Source organism: Oryx dammah, unplaced genomic scaffold (genome assembly GCF_014754425.2).
Source record: "Oryx dammah isolate SB20612 unplaced genomic scaffold, SCBI_Odam_1.1 HiC_scaffold_11, whole genome shotgun sequence".
NCBI lineage: Eukaryota > Metazoa > Chordata > Mammalia > Artiodactyla > Bovidae > Oryx > Oryx dammah.
The window spans coordinates 3,358,859-3,385,563 of NW_024070195.1; the positions used below are offsets into that span (position 1 = coordinate 3,358,859).

At 44.1% G+C, this 26,705-nt stretch overlaps 1 protein-coding gene across 1 annotated transcript in view; it reads right to left on the reverse strand.

The window, feature by feature from the left end:
• F13A1 (coagulation factor XIII A chain) overlaps window positions 1–26,705 on the reverse strand; it is a 140,713-nt gene that overhangs the window by 86,693 nt on the left and 27,315 nt on the right. Inside the window, exon 4 of the mRNA XM_040249392.1 lies at window positions 7,500–7,751. Within this exon, the coding sequence (XP_040105326.1) occupies window positions 7,500–7,751 (252 nt within the window). The remainder of the gene's footprint in view (window positions 1–7,499; window positions 7,752–26,705) is intronic.

Below are 26,705 nucleotides of genomic sequence, written 5' to 3' on the forward strand. Positions count from 1 at the left end.
TACACTTCTCAACTGTGTGAGAGCTGATAGGAGAGATCAGGCCCAGAGGGCTGTAGAGTTGGAATGGCGGCACCATGGACCTGCCGAACTTCTTGATCCTAAGCGACCTCTGGCCAATAACTAGCAACCAAGAGTGAAACCCCAAAGGAAACACGGCGCCATTGCTGAGTGTGGGTTCATGCCTGCCTCCGTGCACTTTGCCCAGAGCAGACCTTCAGCATGCCTTGTGAACCACCACTCCTCCTGGGTGACTACCGGGAGGCAAGGGGTCAAGAAGAACGGCCTCCTTGATTTTATAATTCCTCCAGTGGGAGGAGTAGGGCAGCTAAGAAAAGCAAATTGTGAGCTGAGAACTGCTAGGACTCATTTCTAGGGCTGATTTCTGGCCCCCGTGGCAATTACCACTGGCCTCCCCACCCAGAGAAAGTAAGAATTTATAACAAACATGTAAAAATGAATGCTAAGCCTATTGATTTTAGTAGCTGTTTAACCTCAGAGGGCAAAGGAGGGCTATTCATCACCACCTGGGCTGAAAATTTCCTTTTGCTTATTTTCATGCAATTTTAAAGTTAAAGCAAGCCCCATTTCTAAGGTCGTTAAAGTCAAGCCTGCAAAGGGATCAGAGAAAATTGTAGAGCTAGAATGCTCTCCCATATTTTATCTCCAAAGAGACTCTTGAACAGCTTAAGTCACAGTCTGGTTCTGTTTGAGATCCTTTAGAAGCAGTGGTGATTTGACCTCTTCAAAAAGGTGAAATGTCTCACCTTTTTGGTAAGAGGAATTTTAGTGAGGAATTAGACACAGCTTTGGGGGTTTTCCCGGTGGTTCCGATGGTAAAGAATCTGCCTTCAATGCGGGAGACCCAGGTTCAATCCCTGGGTTGGCATGATCTCCTGGAGAAGGGAATGGCAATTCCCTTCCAGTATTCTTGCCTGGGAAATCCCGTGGAGAGAGGAGCCTGGCGGGCCGTAGTCCATGGGGCCGAAAAGGGGTGGACACGACTGAGTGACTAACACTTTTTACTCCCCTCCCCTTTATACAAAAGCTGAGCGCCACTAAAGAAAGAGGTAAGACCTGCTGGGTGGGTGTCATCAGTGCTCCAGGGAGCGACCCTCTCCGTGGAGCACTTGTGCCTCCAGACTGGTGTCATCATGATGTGTTTTTCCATCTCAAGTACATCAGAAGGGGTGGCGACCCCCGAGGCTGTGCTCTAGGGAGATGATTCCCACCTACGGGATGTGGGAAACACTGGAGTCTATTTACTGCTCAGATTGGTGTCGTGTCCGACTCGGCGACCCCTGGACTATAGCCCGCCGGGCTCCTCTGTCCGTGGCATTCTCCAGGCAAGAATACTGGAGTGGGTTGCCATTTTCTTCTCCAGGGGATCTTCCTGACCCAGGGATTGAACTCAAGTCCCTCGGGCCTCCTGAACTGGCAGGAGGGTTCTTTACCACTGTCCCACCTGGGCTCAGTCACTAAGTCGTGTCTGACTCTTTTCGACCCCATGGACAGTAGCCCAGCAGGCTCCTCTGTCCGTGGCATTCTCTAGGCAAGAATACTGGAGTGAGCTGCCATCAAACCCACATCTCTTATGTCTCCTGCATTGGCAGGAGGGTTCTTTACCACTGAGCCACCCGGAAAGCCCGGAGTATAGTCAGGACTGGCATTTCCAGCATCTGCGCTTTAGTTCCAGAAGGGTCCAGAGCCACTGTCTTCCTAAAATGGTTTAATTCAACCTCCCTAGGGGCCTGTCTTTGTGCCTGTGAACTCTGGAATAAAACCAGCCCAGGAGACACCAGTAAGTGATTCCTCAACTGTTGGGTCTATTTCCTCCAAAGACACTGAACTGCATCATATCACAGCTCAGGCCAGCTTGGGAAGTTTAGTTGATTTGTGCTATATTTCCAGTTTTGCTGGTTAAGGACTTTTTAGTGTAAAGTATCTTTAGAAGACAGACTATTATTCATGAAGCAATTCTACAAAGAAAAATGTCAGATATTCTTTACTTAGCACATATTCTCAAAGGGAGCCTGTGCCCTTGTTGGGATGTTTAAATTTTTTCTTTTTTTGCAAAGAAAACTTGTTTGATCTTTTAGCTATCAACCTGGTTTTATTTTTATTTATTTATTTTTAACAGTAGGCTTTTCCAGTGTCGATTAGAACATCATAGAAGTTTCCCAGCTGGCATCTACTTCCTATTTCTCTTATTCCACCAGTGGTTCTGGTTCTGAAAATAAAAGAGCCTCTTGTTGTTCAGTGGCTCAGTCATGTCTGACTCTTTGAGACCCCATGGACCGCAGCATGCCAGGCTCCCGTGTCCTTCACTATCTCCCAGAGTTTGTTCAGACTCATGTCTGCTGAGTCGGTGATGCCACCCAACCATCTCATCCTCTGTCGCCCCCTTCTTCTCCTGCCCTCAATCTCTCCCTGCATCAGCGTATCCATGTTTTAGCCCCAGCTTGTTTCAATTTTCTGGATGACCTTGAAAATTTTATGTATTACCAGAGAGTCTGATTTTTCTTTTGAAATGTGAAGCTAATAATCCCCTCCCTGCCTCTTGGAGTGGTGGTTATCAATTCAGTTCAGCAAACATTCATGAGCCTTACCTCTGTGCCATGTTAGACTGAAAGAGAGAAGGATTCTGCTTTCTGAAACACAGAATGCAGGAAGACACCAGCTTTGAGCATCCTTTGAAGGTACGTAGAAGGAAGGGTGAAGAGGGAGGGGATGTGTGTATTCTTACGGCTGATTCGCTTTCTTGTACAGCAGAAACCAACACAGCATTGTAAAGCAATTGTACTCCAATGATAAAAAAAAAAAAAAATGAACCACTCAGCTAAGGAATTATAAATGCTCCCTCCAGAAACAGCTTCAGACCTTGAATCTGGGGTCATCTATGTGCCACTGAAAATAAAGTCTACTCTGAGCTCCCTGGGTTCCCTTCTGATCGATGCCACACCAAATAATATCACTTGCTGAAAGGAGGAATGGGCCTCTACTGATCCAGACACTTGCAAGAGAGATAGATGCTATTCCATTAGATACAAGGTCTGAATGCATAAGGGGTCCAAATTGTCACATAAGCTCTATTAAAACTTCCTTGAAATTCAGTTAGCCACGTATCTGAGTGCTATTGTATGCACGCACTATTCTAGGGGCTGCCCAGGGTGCAAAGGTAACCCGCTAACCCATCCGCCCCCTCAGCTAGGCCAGTGCCCCTAAACCCATCCCCCACCCCAGCTAGGCCGGTGCCCCTAAACCCATCCTCCCCCGGCTAGGCCAGTGCCCCTAAACCCATCCCCTCCTCCCCAGCTAGGCCAGTGCCCCTAAACCCATCCCCTCCTCCCCAGCCAGGCCAGTGCCCCTAAACCCATCCCCTCCTCCCCAGCTAGGCCGGTGCCCCTATTGCATGTTCTTGTTCTGCCACAACTCCTTTCTGTGCTTTTCAGGGTTGAAATTCATGTTTATTAGCAGCTCATTTGTGAAACCGTCGCCAGATGCTCTTTGAGAACGAAGATTGTTTTTTTCACTAACATATTCCCAGTGCCTGCTTCAGCATTGATCCCTAATATGTGTGAATGAATTAATAATAGTGCTGTAGTACCCATGGGTAATTATGTGGTCATGAGCATTGTGGGAGATATACCATTACTATTTGTGGATTGATGAATGAAGGGCTCTAGCCTGAGGGTGTAAGTTCTGGTCTGGGCTCAACGGGCTCCAAGAGGAAGGGGTGTTGGTCACTGTTACCCTGGGAATACCAGGCCTGGTACATCACTTCATTCTGTCCTGAAGGGTCTAAAAGACCATGCATAATTACGAAGCAAACAGTATAAGAATGAATGTCAAAATACTATACAATTTGTTCATATTAATTACTTCCTATTAAAAGCATCCAGATATTAGAAATTGATTTCCCTACATTAAATTTAATTGATTTCTCTGTTTAAAGGAAAATGCCAAAGTCATAGTGAATAAAAAGTTAGAGGGACTTCTTTGGTGGTTCAGTGGTTGAGATTCCAAGCCTCCAAAGCAGGGAGCACAGCTTCAATCCCTGGTCAGGAAAGTAAGGTCCCACATGCTGTGCAGTGCGGCCAGAGGTAAAAAATAAATAAGGAAATGAGGAAAGAAATCAATCACTTGGGGCAAACGTTAGAGATACCAGATGCCTATTTAGCATCAGATGCTAAAAGACAGAGGCGTCTACACACACACATCTCCACAGCACCTGTCCCCCGTGCCCTGTATATGACTTTGACTCCCTTCAAATGATAAGGTTTGGGGTGTCACTCACAGCTTATCTGTGGTGACAGGTGCAGTGAACCTAGAAAGCATTTACTTGGAATGAGGGAATCAATGCAGCAAACATTTATTACACGTTAGGTATCTACCAGGCCATGGAGCCTCCCGACAATGCAGGAGACGCGAGAGATACAGGCTTGATCCCTGGGTCGGGAAGATCCCCTGGAGAAGGAATGGCAACCCACTCCAGTATTCTTGCCTGGACAATCCCAGGGACGGAGGAGCCTGGTGGGCTACCGTGCACGGGGTCACAAAGAGTTGGGCCTGACTAAGTGACTGAGCAAGCGTGCGTGTACCAGATACTGTGCTAGGATGAAGTCTGCATCAGTGATGGGGAATGAGGTTGGAAATGTGGTTGAGACAAGGCGAGCCCCATGAAAGTGACTGATTCCCTATCAAAGAGAGCTGTCAAATGTTGTCCTGAGGACTAAATAAGCGTAGGCTGGGACGTTGACATCTTTCAGGGTACACGACCTGGCACTAATTCTAGATGACCAATCTGGAAAGGTTTGAACTGAAACAGGAAAATGCATTCAACAAGTCAGAGTTCCTGAGCGGTCAGAAAAGTGAGAGGGCTTCACACTAAGTGCCTGACTCACTCCTACTGCTTTTGTGGGTTCATTGTCTCTCCAGCACCCAGAGAAGGGCTCCTTTCTGGGATGGATCGGAAGCCTGGCTAGCACAATTAAATTAAAAAGCTAACCAATAATTCTCCCTCCATCCACTCCTGGCCTCCGTAACGTGGTATGACTATTGATCCCCACTAATGATTTAGTGATTAAGGAGGATGAATTGCCTATGAATGCAAAGCAAGCTAAAGGCCCCCAGCCACACAGCAGAACATTCTTTATCAATCAGAGCTGTACTTGCCTGCGTAATTTTCAGCCCAGTGTCCTGAGTCACCTTGGACTTCGCTTCCATGGCGCGTGTGTGGTATTTGCAGCATCTGGCCCACCTGGCTTTATTTGGACAACATCTGATTCCCTCTTGTGTCATCTTTACCACCTGGGCAGTGGTCTCTTTTTTTGTCTCCTCTATAGTTGCCAGACCATATCTCCACGAGTCCCGTGTTATGGCGTGTGTTACGTTCTGTGTTAGCACACACACAGGCATAACACTGGGGACTGTGAAGCTGCAGTGTATTTGATTGTGTGTGGGGTTCGTTATACAGCCCCTGTGTTGGGCTGTGCTTTGGGTTCCAGGCTGGGCAAACCACAGGCTGTTACCATCAACCTTGAACCTTGTCTCATAGATAAGGATTAGAGGGCATAAGAGGATGGAGGTGGCAGGTGGGGACCATAGGATTAGCTCGAATACTGGAATAGATCATTCAAACAAAGGGTCGGGGGATCCAGGTTTATGTTATACTCGGGCAGAAAACCTTGCTCACTGGTTATCTGGGTGTAAGTTCATATCCACCCTGATCCAAGTGCAACTTTCGTGTTCAGAATCAGCACTAAGATAGACTCATTTCGGAAGATCCTGGAGAGCTGTGTATATGGGATGGGATGGTGTGAGAAACCTCTGGTCTTACGTCAGCTCTTATGTTTCGTCACCTTATTTCTTAAGATCTAAAAGTGGACTCTCCCCTGAGTGTCACTGCAGCATTCTCTCATCTGCCTCTGAAACTTAAGATCAGCCTCACACCAGGTATGGAGGCAGAAATAAGGAAGGGCAGAGATGGGGACAGGGAGAAATACTGTGTGTGATGGGGTTCTGAAATTGGATTGGTAGAGAAATCCTTGGGCTTGCCTAAGTTTATTTGAATATAACTAGATCAAGCTTCTGAAGCAGCCAGAAGGAAAGACTCAAAATAGCAGTAGAGAGTAAGCTGAATTATATTAAAGTTACATGTTTGCATATCCAGCATTATGATTTATAAAGTTTGCACCCACTGTGCATTTAAACAAATTGACAGAATTCATTAGACCTATGCTTCTGTACTTGAATTAAGGAGATAAAAGTTAGTTTCACTACAGACAAAGTCAACTTTATTTTATTTTTCTGAAGCCAGATTATGAATCTTAATAGTTTTTTAAAATTTAACTATAGTTACTGTACAATATTATATAAATTAGAAGTGTACATATATGATATAGTAATTCATAATTTTTAAAGCTTATCCTCCATTTATAGTTATTATAAAATATTGCTATGTTCCTTGTGCTGTACAATGCATCCTTACAGCTTACTTTACACCTAAGTGTTTGTGCCTCTTAATTCCCTACCCCTATATTGCCCCTCCCTATTCCTTTTCCCTACTAGTAATCATTAGTTTGTTCTCTGAGAGTCTGCTTGTTTTTTGTATATTCACTAGTTTGTTATATTTTTTTAGATTCCACATATAGGTGATATACAGTATTTGCCTTTTTCTTTTTGACTTATTTCATTTGGCATAATGCCTTCCAAGTCCATCCATGTTTCTGCAAGTGGTAAACTCATGTCATTTTTTATGGCCGCATAGTATTCCATCATAGCCCCCTGGAGAAGGGAATGGAACCCACTCCAGTATTCTCTCCTAGAGAATTTCATAGACAGAGGAGCCTGGGCTACAATCCACAGAGTCACAAAGAGTCGGACACAATTGAGTGACTAACATCTAGTATATTTATATGTCTTGTCTTCTGGATCCTATCAATTTTGAAAGTCAAGGCAAAGAAGCCCATTTTGTTAACAGAGCAATAACATACACAGAGGTAATACCATCAGCGTATTAACTTCACAATTAACCAATTGTGCAATTTTAGGCAATCTTCAATTATTTCTTGAAGTAAATTTATAGCAGCATTAACTTCAAGTTATAGCCTCATACACAAAAGCAAATTTTGCATCATCTTCTGTCCTTAAAACATGGAAAGTGTATGTAGGAAAGGAACACGGCTTCTAGAATAATTTTTCTATTGACCCAAAAAGAGATGCATTAGAAATATATGGATGCTTGGGGCTGGTGCACTGAGACGACCCAGAGGGATGGTACAGGGAGGGAGGAGGGAGGGGGGTTCAGGATGGGGAACACGTGTATACCCGTGGGAGATTCATGTTGATATATGGCAAAACCAATATAATATTGTAAAGTAATTAACCTCCAATTAAAATAAATAAATTTATATTTTAAAAAAATATTTAAAAGAAAAAGTGAAAAAAAGAGAAATATATGAACTATTTTTGTAGCGAGATAATAAATACCAGGCCCTTACCTTCGCACCAAGGGTTGAAGAGAATGTATGTGTCCGTTTCGGGGTTTCGGCTGGTGCGGATGACCCCATAAGGGGTCCAGACAGCCACGTACATGCGGAACTTCCCCACAATGCAGTCTGGAGAAGACTGGACAGACAGCCGGACAGACCTGTCCTCTCTCATGACCACTTTCGCCCCCCACTTGCCGCTCTGCAGCTCAGAGACCACAGGGACTGGAATGTAGGTTCCCTTATTCTCCTGGGGGTAGCGACCTATGAGAAGAAAGAAGAAATACAGCCGTGAGATTTCACAAGCTACCTTTGTTCTCACTCTGTCCCCTTAGTAGCTGACGGTGGGAAATAATTCATTAGACTTGAAATAATAAAACTTGGGTTTGAATTTCACTTTTGCTGCCAACTTGCTGTCTGATGGCAGTTTTCATAACTTTTTGAAGGTCATATTCATCTGGTCTATATTTTTAAAAAAAGAATGACAGTCCTTACAAAGATTTTTGTTGGTTGGTCAATGCACTCAAATAAGATGTAGAAATACTAATCTTGGATGCAAAACCAAAACAGAGCTTATAGGGTGATGTGAAGTCATCAGTACCAGAGATTCTGCTCTCTGAAGACTTAGAATGGCTTTTTCAGGGACATCAGGGCTCCCAGGGGGCTGTAGGGGTAAAGAACCTGCCTGCCAACGCAGGAGACCTGAAAGACCCAGGCTCTGTCCCGGGGTCAGGAAGATCCCCTGGAGGAGGGCGTGGCCGCCTGCTCCGGGGTTCTTGCCTGGAGAGTCCCGTGGACAGAGGAGCCTGGCAGGCTGCAGTTCATGGGGCTGGACACAGTCGGACACGACTGAAGCGAATTAACACACATAAGGGGCACAAGGCCAGCATTTCTGTGTATTCTGAATGCAATTTCATTATTTGCCATACTACCTATAATAGAGCTCCATTTATAAGTTGTCCATATGTAATTAATTTTCTATTTAACTGAAACATGTTTATTGCCAATGTTGTATTTAGTAAATTTAGGCTTATGTCTTGGGCAAGAATTCAGGCTCCAAAGGCAAACTGTCTAGGTTTGAATCTTGACTATGCTACTTATTACCTTTGCAATCTCTGGCAAATTAAAAGAGGGTGTGATGGCATGGGTAGGGAGAGAGGTTTAAGAGGGAGGGGAGATATATGTGTGTGTGTATATATATATACATATACATGTATATAAGTACTCCTAGAACAAAGTTGCCTCTTACTCCAGGTGTCTCTTGACTTCCTACTTTTGCATTCCAGTCGTGTCCAAATGTTTGCAACCCCATGAACTGTAGCCTGCCAGACTCCTCTGTCCATGGGAACTAACACCAAAAAGAAAAAAAAAAAAAGATGTCCTTTTCAACATAGGGGACTGGAATGCAAAAGTAGGAAGTCAAGAGATACCTGGAGTAACAGGCAATTTCGCCTTGGAGTACAAAATGAAGCAGGGCAAAGGCTAATAGAGTTTTGAAAAGAGAATGCACTGGTCATAGCAAACACCCTCTTCCAACAACACAAGAGATGACTCTACACACGGACATCACCAGATGGTCAATACTGAAATCAAATTGATTATGTTCTTTTCAGCTGAAGATGGAGAACTCTATACAATTAGCAAAAACAAAACTAGGAGTTGGCTGTGGCTCAGATTATGAACGCCTTAGCAAAATTCAGACTTAAATCTAAAAAAGTAGGGAAAACTATTAGACCATTCAGGTATGACCTAAATTGAATCCCTTATGGTTACACAGTGGAAGTGACAAGTAGATTCAAGGGATTAGACTTGATAGAGTGCCTGAAGAACTGTGGTTGGATTCTTGCCATTGTACAAGAGGCAGTGATCAAACCTGTCCCCCAAAACAAAGAAATGTAAAAAGGCAAAATGGTTGTCTGAGGAGGCCTTATAAATAGCTGAGAAAAGAAGAGAAGTGAAAGGCAAAGGATAAAAGGAAAGATAAACCCACTTGAATGCAGAGTTCCAAAGAATAGCAAGGAGAGATAAGAAAGCCTTCCTCAGTGATCAATGCAGAGAAATAGAAGATAACAATAGAATGAGAAAGACTAGAGATCTCTTCAAGAAAATTAGACATACCAAGGGAACATTTCATGCAAAGATGGGCACAATAAAGGACAGAAATGGTATGGACCTAACAGAAGCAGAAGATATGAAGAAGAGGTGGCAAGAATACACAGAAGAACTGTACAAAAAAGATCTTCATGACCCAGATAACCACAATGGTGTGATCACAATGGTGTGATCACTCATCTAGAGCCAAACATCCTGGAATGAGATGTCTAGTGGGCCTTAGGAAGCATCACTATGGGCAAAGCTAGTGGAGGTGATGGAATTCCAGTTGAGCTCTTTCAAATCCTGAAAGATGATGCTGTGAAAGTGCTGCACTCAATATGCCAGCAAATCTGGAAAACTCAGCAGTGGCCACAGGACTGGAAAAGGTCAGTTTTCATTCCAATCCCAAAGAAAGGCAATGCCAAAGAATGTTTAAACTACCACACAATTGCACTCATCTCATGCTAGCAAAGTAATGCTCAAAATTCTCCAAGCTAGGCTTCAACAGTACCTGAACCAAGAACTTCCAGATGTTCAAGCAGGATTTAGAAAAGGCAGAGGAACCAGAGATCAAGTTGCCAACATCTGCTAGATCATAGAAAAAGCAAGAAAGTTCCAGAAAGACATCTACTTCTGCTTTATTGATTATGCCAAAGCCTTTAATGGTGTGGATCACAAAAAACTGTGGAAAATTCTTAAAGTGATGGGATAACCAGACCACCTTACCTGCCTCTTGAGAAATCTGTGTGCAGGTCAAGAAGCAACAGTTAGAACAAGACATGGAACAACAGACTGGTTCCAAATTGGGAAAGGAGTATGACAAGGCTGTATACTGTCACCCTGCTTATTTAACTCATATGCAGAGTAGGTCATGTGAAATGCCAAGCTGGATGAAGCACAAGTTGGAATATAGATTGCAGGGAAAAACATCAGTAACCTCAGGTATGCAGATGACACCACCCTTATGATAGAAAGTGAAGAAGAACTAAAAAGCCTTTTGATGAAAATGAAAGAGGAGAGTGAAAAAGCTGGCTTAAAATGCAACATTTAGAAAATGAAGATCATGGCATCTGGTCCGATCACTTCATGGCCAATAGATGGGGAAACAGTGGAAACAGTGGCTGACTTTATTTTCTTGGGCTCTAAAATCATTGCAGATGGTGATTGCAGTCATGAAATTAAAAGACGCTTGCTCCTTGGAAGAAAAGCTATGACCAACCTAGACAGCATATTAAAAAGCAAAGACATTGCTTTGCCAACCAAGGTCCATCTAGTCAAGGCTATAGTTTTTCTAGTGGTCATGTATGGATGTGAGAGTTGGACTGTAAAGAAAGCTGAGCGCCGAAGAATTGATGCTTTTGAGCTGTGATGCTGGAGAAGACTCTTGAGAGTCCCTTGGACTGCAAGGAGATCAAACCAGTCAATCCTAAAGGAAATCAGTCCTGAATATTCATTGGAAGGATTGATGCTGAAGCTGAAGCTGTGGTACTTTAGCCACCTTATGCAAAGGACTGACTCCTTAGAAAAGACCCTGATGCTTGGAAAGATTGAAGGCAGGAAGAGAAGGAATCAACGAAGGATGAGATGGTTGGATGGCATCACTGACTAGATGGACATGAGTTTGAGCAATCTCTGGCAGTTGGTGATGGACAGGGAAGCCCGGCGTGCTGCAGTCCATGGAGTTGCAAAGGGCCAGACAGAACTGTACACCGAACTGAACTGATATATATATACTTATGGCTGATTTGTGTTGTATGGCAGAAACTAACACAGCCCTGTAAAGCAATTATCCTCCAATTAAAAAATAAAATAATCACAATAAATTACATGACGTTTGCAAATTTCTATTTTCCTCTTTTTCTCTGTCATTAAATGAGAATTATACTACTCCTCAATGGTGAAATAAAATAATACATGTAAGATGCTTTGCACATAATTTCTCACATATAACAGATTTTTAGTAATTATTTCAATAGGAAATTAAACATCAGAGTATTTTACCGTGTGTCCAGGCTTATCAAACTTTATGTATAACCTATCTCAGAGCAAACCTTTTTTCTCTTTATGGTTGCCATTTTGGGCCAAATTCCTACTTCATGATCAACATCAAAACTAAATTTTACTGACGGGTTCCTGGAAAAATAGTCTCTGCAGTGTATTCAACCTCACAGCATTCTTTAACTCTTTAGCTTCCAGTTCAATGTATAGTCTGGTTTACCTAATAGTCAAATACCTAGGTATTTTAAACTGGAGCAAATGTTTCATTTACCAACTTTACCAAAATGCATCAGACATTCAATTCTAGACATGGAGAAAATGACAAATCAGACTAATACGTCTGAAAATTATTCTGATTGTAAGCAGAAGAAACTTACTGAAAACTTACTTCAAGTGTTTTACATAAACCATGTAGAGAATTCTACATTAAAACAAATAAAAACAATGCTTCTTTTTGGCTTCTCCAATTACCGGGATCTTTAAAGCATTCTTTGGTAGGTCTATTGCTGCAGACAGAGCATTCTAAGGAGGTAGCTGCGTAAGTTGCCACTGTAATTCAGTGAGACGCTTAATCTTAATGTAAGTCAATGCACACGGCGGAAGCCGAGGAGAGAGTAGAACCTTGGTGCTTTGCTGCTGTAGGAGTATCTGTTTATCAACACCCTGAGTAAACATTATCACAAATCCAATAAAGCTTTGAAAATGGTTTTCTGCCAAGGTATGACAGTTGTCTAGGTGGTATTATTGGGAATACACGGGGCTCAGCCTCTGGGAAGCCTGGACATGACCCACCTGTGAAAGCTGTTTGTCCCAAAGGTCCCCATACTTCCTGTATATGCTCCTCTCTGTACAAGCTCAGCCTCGGGGAATAGGTTGCTCTTTCTCTGTTGCTCTTGGAGACCCCTTTGGTGCTGGAGTGTGGAAATCGAATGCAACCTTGCCAGCTAAACAGGACCATAATTCATTTATTCCAGTGACTCCTGGCAGCTGTTGCCACTAACTACTGACTTGGATTTAGAACACAAGTATTAAATATGACACAAGTTTGGTAAAAATAAACTTTCGGAAAGAAAATCTATGTCATAATGAGAGACTTAGATTAAAAAAAAAGATGAAAGTCATTTTCAAATGAATTATATAAGCAGCCTCCTTTAAGAACAGCAAAAAAACAAAAACTGTGAGAGTGTACCTAAAGCTATGGGCTTCCCAGGTGGCTCAGTGGTAGAGAATCTGCCTGTCAATGCAGGAGAAGATTCCCTGGAGAAGGAAATGGCAACCCACTCCAGTATTATTGCCTGGAAAACCCCATGAATAGAGAGGAGCCTGGTGGGCTACAGTCCATGGAGTCACAAAAGACATGACTTAGCGACAAAAGAATAACACCAATGTAAAGCTATGTGCTGTGAGCCTCAGCCTCATCTTTGTACTAACATCCACTATTGTTTAGGAGTATTGAAATGGCAATAATCACTCATTTCCATTATTATACTTCAAGTTATAACTGCAAAGACTCCTGTTAAATTTTACCTAGCAAATTCAAGTTATTAAAAAAATGTGAAGGAAAAGGAGAGCCATGTTTGTTCACCGCTGGCTTTGAACCCAGTCATGCTTTAATCTAAAGCCTAGTTTGTTTGAAGCTCTTTTCTTCCTGCAACACTACTGCCTACTCTGTGCTAAGCATGAATAGCATCAAGTGCTAGAGACACAACAGTCAACAAAGCAGATTTCTGTCCTCATTGAGCTTACAGCCTACGGACAAGCCGTGAATGTGCTGCTCAGGGCGCTCCTCCTGCTGCTCTGCTCCTCAGAACAGCAGTGAGAGGAAAATCATTGTCATCATCCTAATCCGACAAATCGGGAAAGAACACACAATGAGATGAAGCAACTGGACCGGGGTGAGGCAACGAGAACTGGGGTTGAGATTTGAAGCCAGTCGGTTTGGCTTGAATCCTGACAGTAAAGATTTGCCAAGCTCTGCCTGAGAGAATTCTGTATTCTATTGAATCAAGGGGTTTCTGTGGTGGGTCAGTGGCAAAGCATCTGCCTGCTGATGCAAGAGACACAGCTTTGATCCCGGTTCTGGAAGAATCCCCTGGAGAAGGAAATGGCAGCTCTCTCCAGTATTCTTGCCTGGGAAATCCCATGGACAGAGGAGCCTAGCAGGCTATGGTCCTGCTACTGCTAAGTCACTTCAGTCGTGTCCAACTCTGTGTGACCCCATAGATGGCAGCCCACCAAGCTCCCCCATCCCTGGGACTCTTCAGGCAAGAACACTGGAGTGGGTTGCCATTTCCTTCTCCAATGCATGAAAGTGAAAAGTGAAAGGGAAGTCGCTCAGTCATGTCCGACTCTTTGCGACCCCATGGACTGCAGCCTACCAGGCTCCTCCATCCATGGGATTTTCCAGGCAAGAGTACTGGAGTGGGGTGCCATTGAGTCGGACACGACTTAGCAACTAAAGCACCACCAGTGTCTAAGACTTGGGACTAAGGAGAAAATACCATCACCTCATTTTTCCTTCAAAGAGAAATATGCTATCAAACCAGGAACAAACATCTACGCTGCAATTGGGTCAGCATTTCATTTCGTTAGGACCTCCTAGTTAAATTCCTCAGTCTCAGAGTGTTGAAGACAGAGGAAGTTGGTTATAACTTTTTATTGGTTTCACTGGACTCAGCTAAAATGTTCAATTTCAGTTTTGTAAAAGGTGTTTAGTGTTGCCAAGGCACTTCACATAAAGATGGAAATAATGTGATAGAAATGAAGCTTTATTTCCTGGGGTCCCTATGAGGAAATTTTTACAGATGGGCAACTGAGGTTATCACGCACAAGACCTTTGTATCACCAGGCAGAGCTGGACACGGGGCACGGACTGAGATCTGTGGGCTGAGAAGTCCGTTCTCTTTTCTAGGCAGGTCGCTGCTTCTGTGGAGGTGGTGGGGAGGGTGCTGGAGGGATTAAGATGAAGGAAGCCAAGAGAAGAGTAAAACTGGAAGATTTGAAGGGACTGGAGGCGGAAGGACAGCTGGGGGTGCGCAGTGGTGGACTGCAGGGACGGGAGGCGGGAGTGTGAATCCAAGGGCTTAGTAACTGGTGGCGAGAGAGAAGACCTGGTAGAGGGGGGCTTCCGAAAAGGGTCTCTGGGCTGCAGCGGACGTCGCTCTAGGAGGTTTCTAAGGGGACGTCAGTGGCAGAAGGAAGAAAGAAGTGTGAGGAGCTCTGCAACTCGGTTCAAGCCGGGTGGCACCAGACCATCACATGGAGACAAATGGGGAACAGCGGGCGATTTCATTCATTCCAAAGGGAGAAGAAAGAACCCTGATTTGCAGGCCTTTTCACATGCACTGCCTGCAAAAGCTGATTATTCATGTAAGACCTGGCTTGTCGATAGTACCACAGGGTCTTGTCAGCTGCTCCCTTATACCATGTTTAATTCTGAGTGTAATGATTTCAATGACAGCACTGGGGAAGAATTTTCCATGATTGAACCGCGAGCGAGGAAGTTGTGACAGAGTAGTATTTCATTTCGCTAAATAGCCCTCTCACCTCCAGGAGGTAGCACGTTTAAGAGACCACAATCAGCCTATGCTCCTGAACACCCATCCGTCAACACCCCTGACTGCCCACCAGCCTCCCTTGGCCAAATCTGGGTGCGAAATTCAGCCTCCAAAGGTGACCACCATGCACACGTTTGCTAAAACTGAACAATGCCTGGATAGATGTTTTGTTTTTACAAATCTGGGTAACTTTTGTGTTAAAAATGAATCTAAGCAAGAAAAATAGAAGCAGGAAATATAATATCCCAGAAAGGATTCTCATTTTGTTTTTAATAACACAGTCTTTGCAATTGAACCACTTACTAACCATGAAAAAATATAATTACCAATTGCATTCTTTCACACTTAACTAAAATTGGTGTCAAATTCTCAAGTGATGTAGAAATTAACATATGGTTTTAGTTTAAACGTTTATTTTCACCTGTAAATCATTTTTGAGGCCACACGAATACTACTGGTAAGGCAAAATGGGCCAGAACTATATGCCTGTACCCACATATAACCTGACTCTCTCTTTGTATGTAGCATATACATGTGAATTCAGAGAAACACACCTGCCTTAACACCTCACTGCTTGGAACCAGGAGGAAGAGGATGAAAATATTTCATTCCTTTACGATTTTATTCTTTACCAACTTTGACTCAAAGGGCCTGAGCTTGTTGCACGGCCTCTTCCTTTTCGTGTCATCCACATGGTGGGCGAGAGAAATCCACCCCCAGCTCAAACTCAGCCCTCTTTGACTTTGGGGGAGATTTTGTCTCATTTATTCATTTTATAGATCTGGGAACACACTGCATGCAAAGCCCTGCATAGGTAGTACCCCACAGAGGAATGTGCTGCATTAAAAAATGTAATGTTTTAGAAAGTGGATGGCTTGGAATATAGTTACATTTAAATAAAACATCCTATGTGGTGATGAGTCCCAGGTAGTTGAGGAAGCCCACTAATTCACCTACAGCGCGGCTGGTGTAGTTGAATGAGGTTGCTAATATAATTATTCTGATTTCGCCTCACTCTGACCTAGAGCCTGGGAGGAAGCAGCTGGGGGGGAGGAGGCAGTACCTGTCACTGAAGCAGGCACACGTCAGTCACTTTCCCTGGTGCTCTGAGATGAAGAATCATGAGCCTCAGGGCAGCCCTGTTTCTCATCTCTTGCGCACATCCTCTGTAGGTCAAGTGGCTACAGTTGCCGGTTCTTCCTATGCTGTATTTAATATTAATACTTCTGATCATGAGAGTTTTAATTAATCACCAGGAAATCCCAAATAAAACTTTCCTCCTTATGAACTTAAATACCTATTTTTCTTATTAAACTGAGCTGAAGATGTTATTTTATTGTCTTTATAACTCCATAGACTATCCCAGTGCCTTGTACTGAGTAGGTGCTCAGTAAATGTCACTGGACAGAATTGAGTATTTTGCAGATACCAAGTCCCATTAAGAACATCACACAGGCTTTAGAAGCCCTGGAAAAAGATGCCTGTGGCAACCACTTGTCAAGTCCATGGGGCCCTCACAAGAAACAAACATTCATAGTTCTAAACTTTTTCCTTCAAGGGATGTTTTCCGTTCGTGTATATATACATTGCAGGCTGAGCTCTGACTCCACATCACTGCCGACTTTTTTAATAGTGAATTCTTATGAGAGGATTGTCTCTAAGGAACTCATGCATATATCATATCTCCAGCTGGGAAGGTAAATTTCACGATGTTAATTCATTTTTCCATTTGATTCATTTGTTTTTCCCAGGAAACACCTTTTGTGTTCAAAATCTTCCATCTCTTTCCAAACGGGCCCTGGAAACATTACCATGATGGCATGAGGCATGTGGCGAGGCTGGAGGCGTGAACACAGCAGCCTGGGAGAGGGAAGCGAGCCTTGTGTCAACAGTCCCAGAGTGGAGTGAGAAGGCATGGGGCAAGGCCTAATAAGTCCCTGAATAACTTTTAGAAACACCAGTTTACTAACTACAAAAACAAAGCAACAGCACCAGAAAAGAAACAATCAAAAATGGCAAAAAAAAAAAAATAATAATCTTGGATGATGACCATTAAGACGAGAGAAACACAAATGTTCAACGAGAATCATTCATTAAGGACCTTGGAACCTATGCTTTCTATTTAATACCTTGCCAGTGTGTATACACATATATATGTTGTTATTTAGTTGTTTAGTCGTGCCTGGCTCTTTGTGACCCCATGGACTGCAGCACACCAGGCCTCCTTGTCCATCACCAGCTCCCAGAGTTTGCTCAAACTCATGTCCATTGCCAGTGATGCCATCCAACCATCTTTGTCGCCCCTTTCTGCTCCTGCCTTCAATCTTTCCCAGCATCAGGGTCTTTTCCAATGAGTCAGCTCTATGCATCCGGTGACCAAAGTATTGGAGTTTTAGCTTCAGCATCAGTCCTTCTAATGAATATTCAGGAGTGATTTCCTTAGGATTGACTGGTTTGATTTCCTTGCAGTCCGAGGGACTCTCCACAGTTGGAAAGCATCAGTTCTTCAGTGCTCAGCCTTCTTTACGGTCCAATTCTCACATATATATATAACTTACCTATCTGTATTTATTTATTTGGATGTTTCCTAAAGGAAGAAAGCTGCCAGGTGGTGCTAATTCTGTGGCTCTCAGTTCAGTTCAGTCTCTTAGTCCTCTCTGACTCTTTGCCACCCCATGGACTGCAGCAAACCAGGCCTCCCTGTCCAGCAAACCAGAGAAGCAAGGGGAATCTTCTTGAGGACACGAGCTGACCACACGAGCTGACTTTTCTTCTAACTTTGTACATCCAGTGCCTTGTATCATCTTGGAACATAGCAACCTTAATAAGTCTGGTAATTTCTTGATAGTTATATTCTTTAAGGTGTCTTATCTACCTCAGTCCACTTTCAATCCTTACTAAGACTCTTAAACTATTTTTGGAGTAAGGTGTAATTCTGTGAAATATACATGAAACCAGCACTGGGCAAGGCTCTTGGAGTGATTCAGAAAAATAACAAGGCCACGCCCAATGAGGACCAGCATCACGAAGTGCACACCACAGATGACCCCCCAAGGTAATGATCTGGACATGAGAAGGCAGAGGCTGGCCCAGGGTGTTGCCAACAGCACAGAGAGGAAGAAAGGACATGGGGCAAAATTCAGAGGGAACATCAACAACATGGATAGAGGATCATCTCTTTGTTGGTGAAATAAGACTGACTCCTTCAACAAAATTGCTTGCATTTTAAGTGCGCCCCCAGCATGCTAAGCCGTAGCTGGGATCACCCACCACAAGGAAGCGGGTGTGGCGAGGACTTCTATAAGACAGGTCTTTACAGCTGTCGGTTGTGACAGAGACCCAGAGGAGGTGGTGGTGGGTTAGTCCTTAAGTCGTGTCTGACGTTTGCAACCCCATGGACTGTAGCCCACATGACTCCTCTGTTCATGGGATTTCCCAGGCAAGAATACTAGAGCGGGTTGGCATTTCCTTCTCCAGGAGATCTTCCCAACCCAGGGACTGAACCTGGGTCTCCTGCACTGCAGGCAGGTTCTTTACCAACTGGGCCCCCAGGAAGCCCTGAACTCTGAGAAGGAAGCAGCTAAAGGTGCTACAGAGTGGCCCCCAACTCCAACTGTTATGGAACAATTTCAGCTCATCTCTCTGGTTCTGCCATCCTCAAGCTGGGTTCTGGAAGCCCAAGGAAGGTTTGGAGGTGGGTTGTGCTGGGAAACACACTTTGGAGTGAAGGTAAGAATCACTGACCAGATGCACGGCCAGGCATAAGCTCGGGTCTTATTGGCTTCTCAGTCAGCTTCAGGAAGCAAGCCATAAGGAAGTCTCTCTGATGGGAACCAAATCTCCTCAGCAAGCCCCAATTCTGTGAAGCTAAAGTTCTGTTTGTTTGCACTATATCCATCATGAAGGCAGCCTGAGGCTTAAGGGTCTTAGCAGATTTAAGAAGCAATGTCATTAGCCAACAAAGATAAGATCAAAAGTTTAGCTGAAAAGCCAAACAGAACTCTGATAAAATTTTCACTAAAACAGTTGGTTCTTGTTAATAATTTAATGGCAACAATAATAGGAATAAGAACAAATCATTGGTAATTCTAAAAAAAAAAAATATGTGCCTGTCTTTGGAATGCAAATATGAATGTGATACATAACAAGAAGTGTTAAATGATGTCACATCTCCAGAGAGTAAACCACTGTTGGTAGAGCTTAGAAGCAAAAAGCTTCTAAGAAATAAGAGGCAGTCTTATTATTGGTATTAGTCTGCAGGAGGATATAGACAACACATGCTCAATAAACACTTATTTAAACAGATATTTACTAATTCTTATTATAAGCAAAGTCATGTTACTTAACTTGATGGTGACGAGGGTGAGTATATAAGGTGTATATGATATACTCTGTCCTCAGTGAGTTCATAACCAAATATCCAAGTTGAGGCTGTAATTCAAGTCAGAAGACTAATGTGAGACTAATAAACCAAGAGCAGTGGATTGCTGCTGGAGCCAAGGATGATTTTATTAAAGACATAACAGCAAAGAAAGAACCTGAAGGCTGAAAGAGTGCCGGGCCTGTGGTATCTTACTAGTTCATGCAGGTATTCATGTGTAGACGCTCATTTGCTTACAATAGGTGTTTGTAGTTGCTTCTGAACTGATCCCTGATTACATGGAAAGGCATCATGAAATGTCCTCTACTCAAGCCAAGTTTCCACAATGCCTGCTTGCGTGTGTTCACGCTCAGTCACTCAGTCGTGTCTGACTCTTTGTGACCACATAGACTGCAGTCCACCAGGCACCTCTGTCCCTGGGATTTTCCAGGCAAGAATACTGGAGTGGGTTTCCATTTTCTCCCCCAAGGGATCTTCCCAACCCAGGATCTAAGCCGAGTCGCCTGCGTTTCCTGCTTTTGCAGGCAGCTTCTTCACCACTGAGCTACCTAGGAAACCCCCATGGATATACATCGACTACTTAAGTGACCATGTAGAAGACCTTGTTTCAACACACAGACATAAGGAGTCACACCCACGTGCCCCAGCCAGGGACTCCTTGTGGGCAAAGGAGATTGTTCTTGATATTTCCCCAAGTCTTTAAGGAATATTTCAAGTTTCCTTGATTTCCTCCAGTAAACTGTTTTAAATCAGTAAAACTCCACTAATTTGCCTAACATCTTTTTTAAATAGAGGTAATTGTAGAGTACCTCTTTATTTGTGGACTGAAGTTGTACAATTTGGTCTTCCATGAATGACACCAAGCCCAGTCCTTTGGAAAATGGCACAGTGAGGGAATTTTGTCTTAAACATCTCTCACTGCTCTCAGACTCCAAATTCAGAGCATGTACTCTACAGTTTCACACTGCTTGCTGTGGGACCAAAGGATCCTCACTTTGGGCTTCCCTTCCCTGGCTGCACATCAGCCATGTGGCACCCCCTAAAAAAGCCATTTGGCTGCTCATTCTAAGGGAACTGATATCTGCTAACAGATAATAGCAAGAGTCTATTAATCCATTCTTCTTAAAATTGTAATAAATGGTAAGACATCATACTTCCTCTCATGTCCATACTTACTCCTTATAGGAAATCATTTCCTAGCATCTTACATGAATAAGTAACCATAGTTGAATTCTATTCGTTGCATCAGTTTGGAGAGGGGATGGATTCCTTTCTTCACCTCTCATTCAGTGGGGTTGGCTGAGGCCTTTACTGGTACTACTTGAAGTTCAGCTTCTTCCTCTGCCCAATTCTGCTCCCTTCACAAAAGTTAATCCCAAGATTACTCCCTAGTCAACTTCTTGTCTGCTAATTTCAAAATCTTCTGTCTAGGGGAACCCAGCTATTATAGACAGAATATTTGTATTAACCCCACAAAATTTATATGTTGTAGATACAAAGACTTCACTTATACACACTCCTAGAACACTGTGCTAAATACAGCTTCATGGTAGCTTATAGAAACTCAATACTAGTATTACAGCACTTTAAACAGCTTGCTACAAGTCCCACATATTTGGAGGTGGGGCCTCTGAGGGGTGACTAGGTTATAAGGGTGGAGTTCTCATGAGTGGGACTGGTGTGCCTATAAAGGAGACCCTGGAGAGACGCCCCCATCCTTTCTCATGTCAGTACACAGTGAGAAGACAGCTGGCAGTGAACCCGGAAACAGGTCCTCAACCACCCACGAAATCTGTCAGAGCCTCGATTCTGGCTTCCCAGACTCCAGAACTGTGAGACGTTTGTTTATTAGGACCTGAAGTGAAGGGGAAGTCGCTCAGTCGTGTCCGACTCTTTGCAACCCCGTGGACTGTAACCTACTAGGCTTCTCCATCCATGGGATTCTCCAGGCAAGAATACTGGAGTGGATTGCCATTTCCTTCTCCAGAGGATCTTCCCAGCCCAGGGATCGAACCCAGGTCTCCCGCATTGGAGGCAGACGCTTTAACCTCTGAGCCACCAGGGAAGCCTAGTCTGTGGCATTTTGCTCCAGCAGCCAGAACAGGCTAGGACACTGACCTAGAACTCTGCCGTAAACAAGTAATCAACATTAATGCCATCGGGAAGGAGATCTACAAAATATTATGTGCAACTGGGTAGGATTCACCAAGAAGATCATGGCACGACTTCTGTGACATTGCTGTCCAAGACACATAACCTGACTGCAGTCACAAGGAAGCATCAGGTGAACAGACCCAAACTGGGAGTAGCTGTACAAAATTAATGCATTGCGATCTTCAAAGGTGTCAAGGAACTGAAGTCAAAGAAAGACTATGGAAGTGTTCTAAATTGAAGAAAACTAGTGACTTCACTTTCACTTTTCACTTTCACGCATTGGAGACGGAAATGGCAACCCACTCCAATGTTCTTGCCTGGAGAATCCCAGGGACGGCGGAGCCTGGTGGGCTGCCGTCTATGGGGTTGCACAGAGTCGGACACGACTGAACACAGTTGGATGCAACTTAGCAGCAGCAGCAGCAGCAGAGATAAGAGATACGATGAAATGCAACATATGGTTTTGGACTGGATGCCCTTGCTATAAAGGGTGTTACTGGGACAACTGGTGACACCCAAATAGGGTCTGAAGACTAGATGATCCTAAAACATCAATTATAATGTCTTGATTTTGGTGGTTATACAGGAGAATGTCTTTGCCCAAAAGGAATACACATTGACGTATTCAAAGAATTCAGTGATGATGGAACATTGGATTGAAAACTCTTAAGTGGCTCTGGAAGAAAAACAGGAATTCTCTGTATCACTTTTGTAAATTTTCTGTAAAATGGAGTTTCTTTTGAAAATTTTTAAAAAAATGTTTTAAACAGCAAACAACAGGACAACATGGGTAGCCATCATTTGTACAATTATCTTGTATATATACACTCTCCTTTTAAAATTTTATATTAGAGCTTAGTTTCCCTTTAAAAAAAAAAGAAAAGAAAACGTCACTGATGTAGGTCTTTAAGTTTCTTAAGATGAGCAGTGCTTTTTGAGCTTTCTGGTTTTGGAAAAACAGCATCAACTCTTCAAGAGTATGTGCTAAAGGGAGGCCTTCTAGGCGCCTTGCACTGGGCAACCTCCTGTCTCTCCAAGGGCGAGACATGACCTGACCTTTCAAGAAGCAACAGGCGCAAGAGAATATAGGACCGATAGGGGGCAAAATGTCAAGGAACTCAACTTGCATGATAGTGGAAACGGAACCCAAGTTTGAAGAAATCAATATGGCGGCGACTACTCAGTGAATCCTTGAGGCGGGGACTACTGCGCTCCCCCAAGGTCAGGATCCCCGTGCCGTGAAGATCTAGGGACGTGAGGCAGAGCAGAAGGAGACTTCCTTCTGACCTCTGAGGATGTCTACCTTATGTTGTGCTCTAGATTATCAGGACTGTGATTTCTTTCTTGAAATTTTACCATGATGGTGATAAACACAAATGCTGTCTTTGTGAATCATCTTTATTTTTAAAATTTGGCTAACACTCCACTCAAGTGTCTTTGACATGTTTAAAGCAATTTGTTTCACAAATATGAAAGTTAGAAAAGATTGAGATGATGGGAAGGAAGTAATGGAGACAGTGTGTCATTTTCTATCACTTGGAAATATGCTGCACAAATAAAAAAAAAGTTGTTTGATGGAAAATGCCACCCTAGCTGTCTCTCCGCTGCTTTGCTGCCGTCATTTGAGTGAGAGAAGGGCTGTTTTTTGTCTTGTTAATTGCTTCAGAATATCAGGGGCTCTTGTCTATTCTGTGCACTAATTTTTCCGGTGAACTTACAGCGTATACAGCAACCTAACTTTGAGATGTTGGACCTCAAACGCGGCTTGTCCCTTTGGGAGCAGGTTATGGGGTTGAGAGGGAGAGCTAGTTTGTCTCTGCATTTTCCCGGTCCAGGAAATCTAACAGTAGTTCTTGCAAGTCCAGATGGAAAGCATGGCCCCTTCACTGGAAGAGCTGAGAGCATTGAGCTAACGACTGCTTTGCAAAGAATCCTGCACAAGTGTTTCTCCCCAGGTCAAGCCATAGCATGAGGCGCTGCACACACTCCCTTGAGCTGCTTGACTGCAAAAAGTGTCAGGCCCCAAAGATCCTCCTTCTCTGAGGTCTGTCTTAGTCTGTGGGGGATGCTGTAACAAAATGCCACTGACTGGGTGGCTTAAGTAACAGACATTTGTCTCTCACAGCTCGGAGGCTGGGAAGTACAAGATCAGGGTGTGGGCAGGCTGGGTTCCTGGTGAGAGCTCTCTTTCCGGCTGGCCTCCTACTTGCTGGTCCCCACACGGTGGGCAGAGCAAGCTCCGCTCTCTCTTCCTCCTCTTAGTGTGTGCGGGCTCCATCCTGTCTGACTCTTTGCAACCCCATAGACTGTAGCCCACCAGGCTCCTCTGCACATGGGATCTTTCAGGCACAAATACTGGGGTGGGCTTCCATTTGCTCCTCTAGGGGATCTTCCCAACCCAGGGATTGAACTTTCATCTCCTGCATTGGCAGGTGGATTCTTTACCACTGAGCCACCTGGGAAGCCCCCTTCCTCCTCTTAAAAGCATACAAATCCCATCATGGAGGCATACCCTCATGACCTCATCTAAACCCAATTATTCTCCAAAGTTGCCACCTCCAAATACCAACACATGTGAATTTGGTGGGGCGCGGGGAAGACAAAAACATTCAATCCATATCACTGTCTCCCTCTTCTCCATCCCCTCTCCCTTATTAAAGGCCTTTCAGTTGTCCTGCCCAGGTCACACCTTAACCCAGCCCCTCCTATTGAGTCTGTTTCCCCAGGGAGGAACCAGTGGAATTCAGATCCTGATTACTGGCTGGTCCTAATATCCCTGATTGGATGCTGGACCTGAGCTCTTAAAAGGTCTCAGAAGCATACAGGGCCCACTGAATGGGAAACGAACCCATCCCCTCTCCAAACTGTAGGTAATGAATGGAATTTAACTATGGCAATTTATTCATTTGAGGTGTTAGGGAATTATTTCCATAAAGAGTAATTGTGGAGGTGAAAGGAAATGCAATTAGTCATATCAGATATTAAAATTTAAGCAAGAATGAATTAATTAGAATCTTGTCATTTGCTGTTAGCCCTGGAGAAGGGAATGGCAACCCTCTTCAGTATTCCTGCCTGGAGAATACTCAGAGGAGCCTGGTGGGCAACAGTCCATGGGGTCGCAAGGAGTCGGACACAACTGAAACGACAGTACGCACGCATTAGCTGTTAGCTAAGACCAGTTCCCTGAATAAGTTGTCAAAGGCTTTTACAGGGTGCAGTGTGGAGACGTTCACTGTCACCAGGGAGGGAAGGTCCAGAGGATGTCCCAGCATCAGTGTTTCAAAGCCACTCAGTGGGCAATGCAAAATTCTTGATACATTTGAAGACCACTGTGTCAGTTTCCTCATCTGATGACGTCGATTATGACTGTAACTATTACGTCTGAGAATGACCTCGGACCTGGTTTCCAGGTTGGTTCAGCCACTCTGATGGGGACTCTGGCCCATTTATTCCCCCATTTGCTCCAAGTTTCTTTTAGTGCCCACCCTGTCACCCAGGGGATCTGACTGAACACTCAGCTAATTCCACCCATCTTATTAACAGTCTACACATTACTTCCCTGAACTGTGAAGCTGGTTTCACAGTTCAAAGTGTGAGAGTCTCTAGATTAGCAGGAAAGCAGGGTAATACATCTCTTCTCTCCCCTCTCCCCAGAGGCATTTTTGGTGAATAGATAAAGGGGGTGGGTATCATTTCTGGATCTCTCGAGTGCCGAGACCTGTACCATTTGTCGGGCCCCCTTTAAACTGTTCTTGAAAACTAATGGTGACTTAGTTGCATTTGATCATGTTAATGAGGTTCTGATCTTTGACAAAAGCTAGGTTTTCAGGGCTCTACGTGATGAAATGGGCTGTTGAGGAAGGAGAGTGAGTCTGCTGTGGAGAGATTCAGAGGCCGCCTCCACAGGCGCAGAGGACCTGAGGGCTGAATCCTAGCTAGCGAAGACTGGTTCCATAAGGCAGCCGCATCCCTTGCAGGCCTGCCAGCATGGGTCTCCCACACCGCTGCTGTCTCCATATCACTTCAGGAACCTCAAGAGTGAGCAGGGCTCAAACCCCAACATAACTGGGAGGTCTGACTCAGTTAAGGATTCCTTTTCATTAGAAACACGTGGGGACTTCCCCAGCAATGCAGTGGTTAAGACTCCCCCTTCCAGGGCAGGGGGTACAGGTTCTATCCCAGTCAGGGAGCTAAAATCTGACATGCCTCGTGGCCAAAAGTCCAAGACATAAAATAGAAGCAAAACTGTAACAAATTCAATAAAGGCTTTAAAAAATGGTCCACATTAAAATTTTTTTTAATAAAAAAAGAATATATGTACATCAGCAGAACAATAAGCTCTATGCACACCCCCAGTCCCTCTTGTGAAACAGCCAATGCCTCAGGACCCCCTCCTCAGGGACTCTTGCCTGGTCCTGAGACATTACTTTTCTACTCTGTCCTGGGTCCCTCCTGACTGCCCAGCCGACCAGCATCTATGACATACTTCTGGTAGATAACGGTACAGCCCAGCTCTAGAACATGTACTGTACAGTTATATTCATTAACTCTTCGTAGAATTCTCATCCCAGCTCTAGCCAGCTTTTTATAGATGGGAATAGCATCTTAAATCCCTCTTCTCATGGTGCCAGACACAGCAGAGGTTTCTGCATCAGAAACTCACTGGACCAGACATGAGATGAGGCCTTATAAAGGCACTTTAACAGACTCGGAGAGGAGGTTGACACAAAACTGAAGAAGCTCCCACAGGACAGCAAAGACCCAGGGCTATGGCAAGCTTTAGCCAGAGACGGGACCGGGTGTGTAGAGCATCCAGCCCAGCTCCCTGAAGCGTGAAGAAACACTTTCAGGCAGACAGAGATTGCTGCTCCCACCTCCTGAGGGCCATAGCTCCCGTTCCTCTCCTAACTAAAGGAGAAATACCAAAACGTTCACCCCCAGGACACTGTACGTGTGTACAGAGAGACAGCAAGACAGAAACGGAAATGGAAGTGAGAGAAATGATAAGAAAGGGTAGAAAAGATCAGAGAGGCT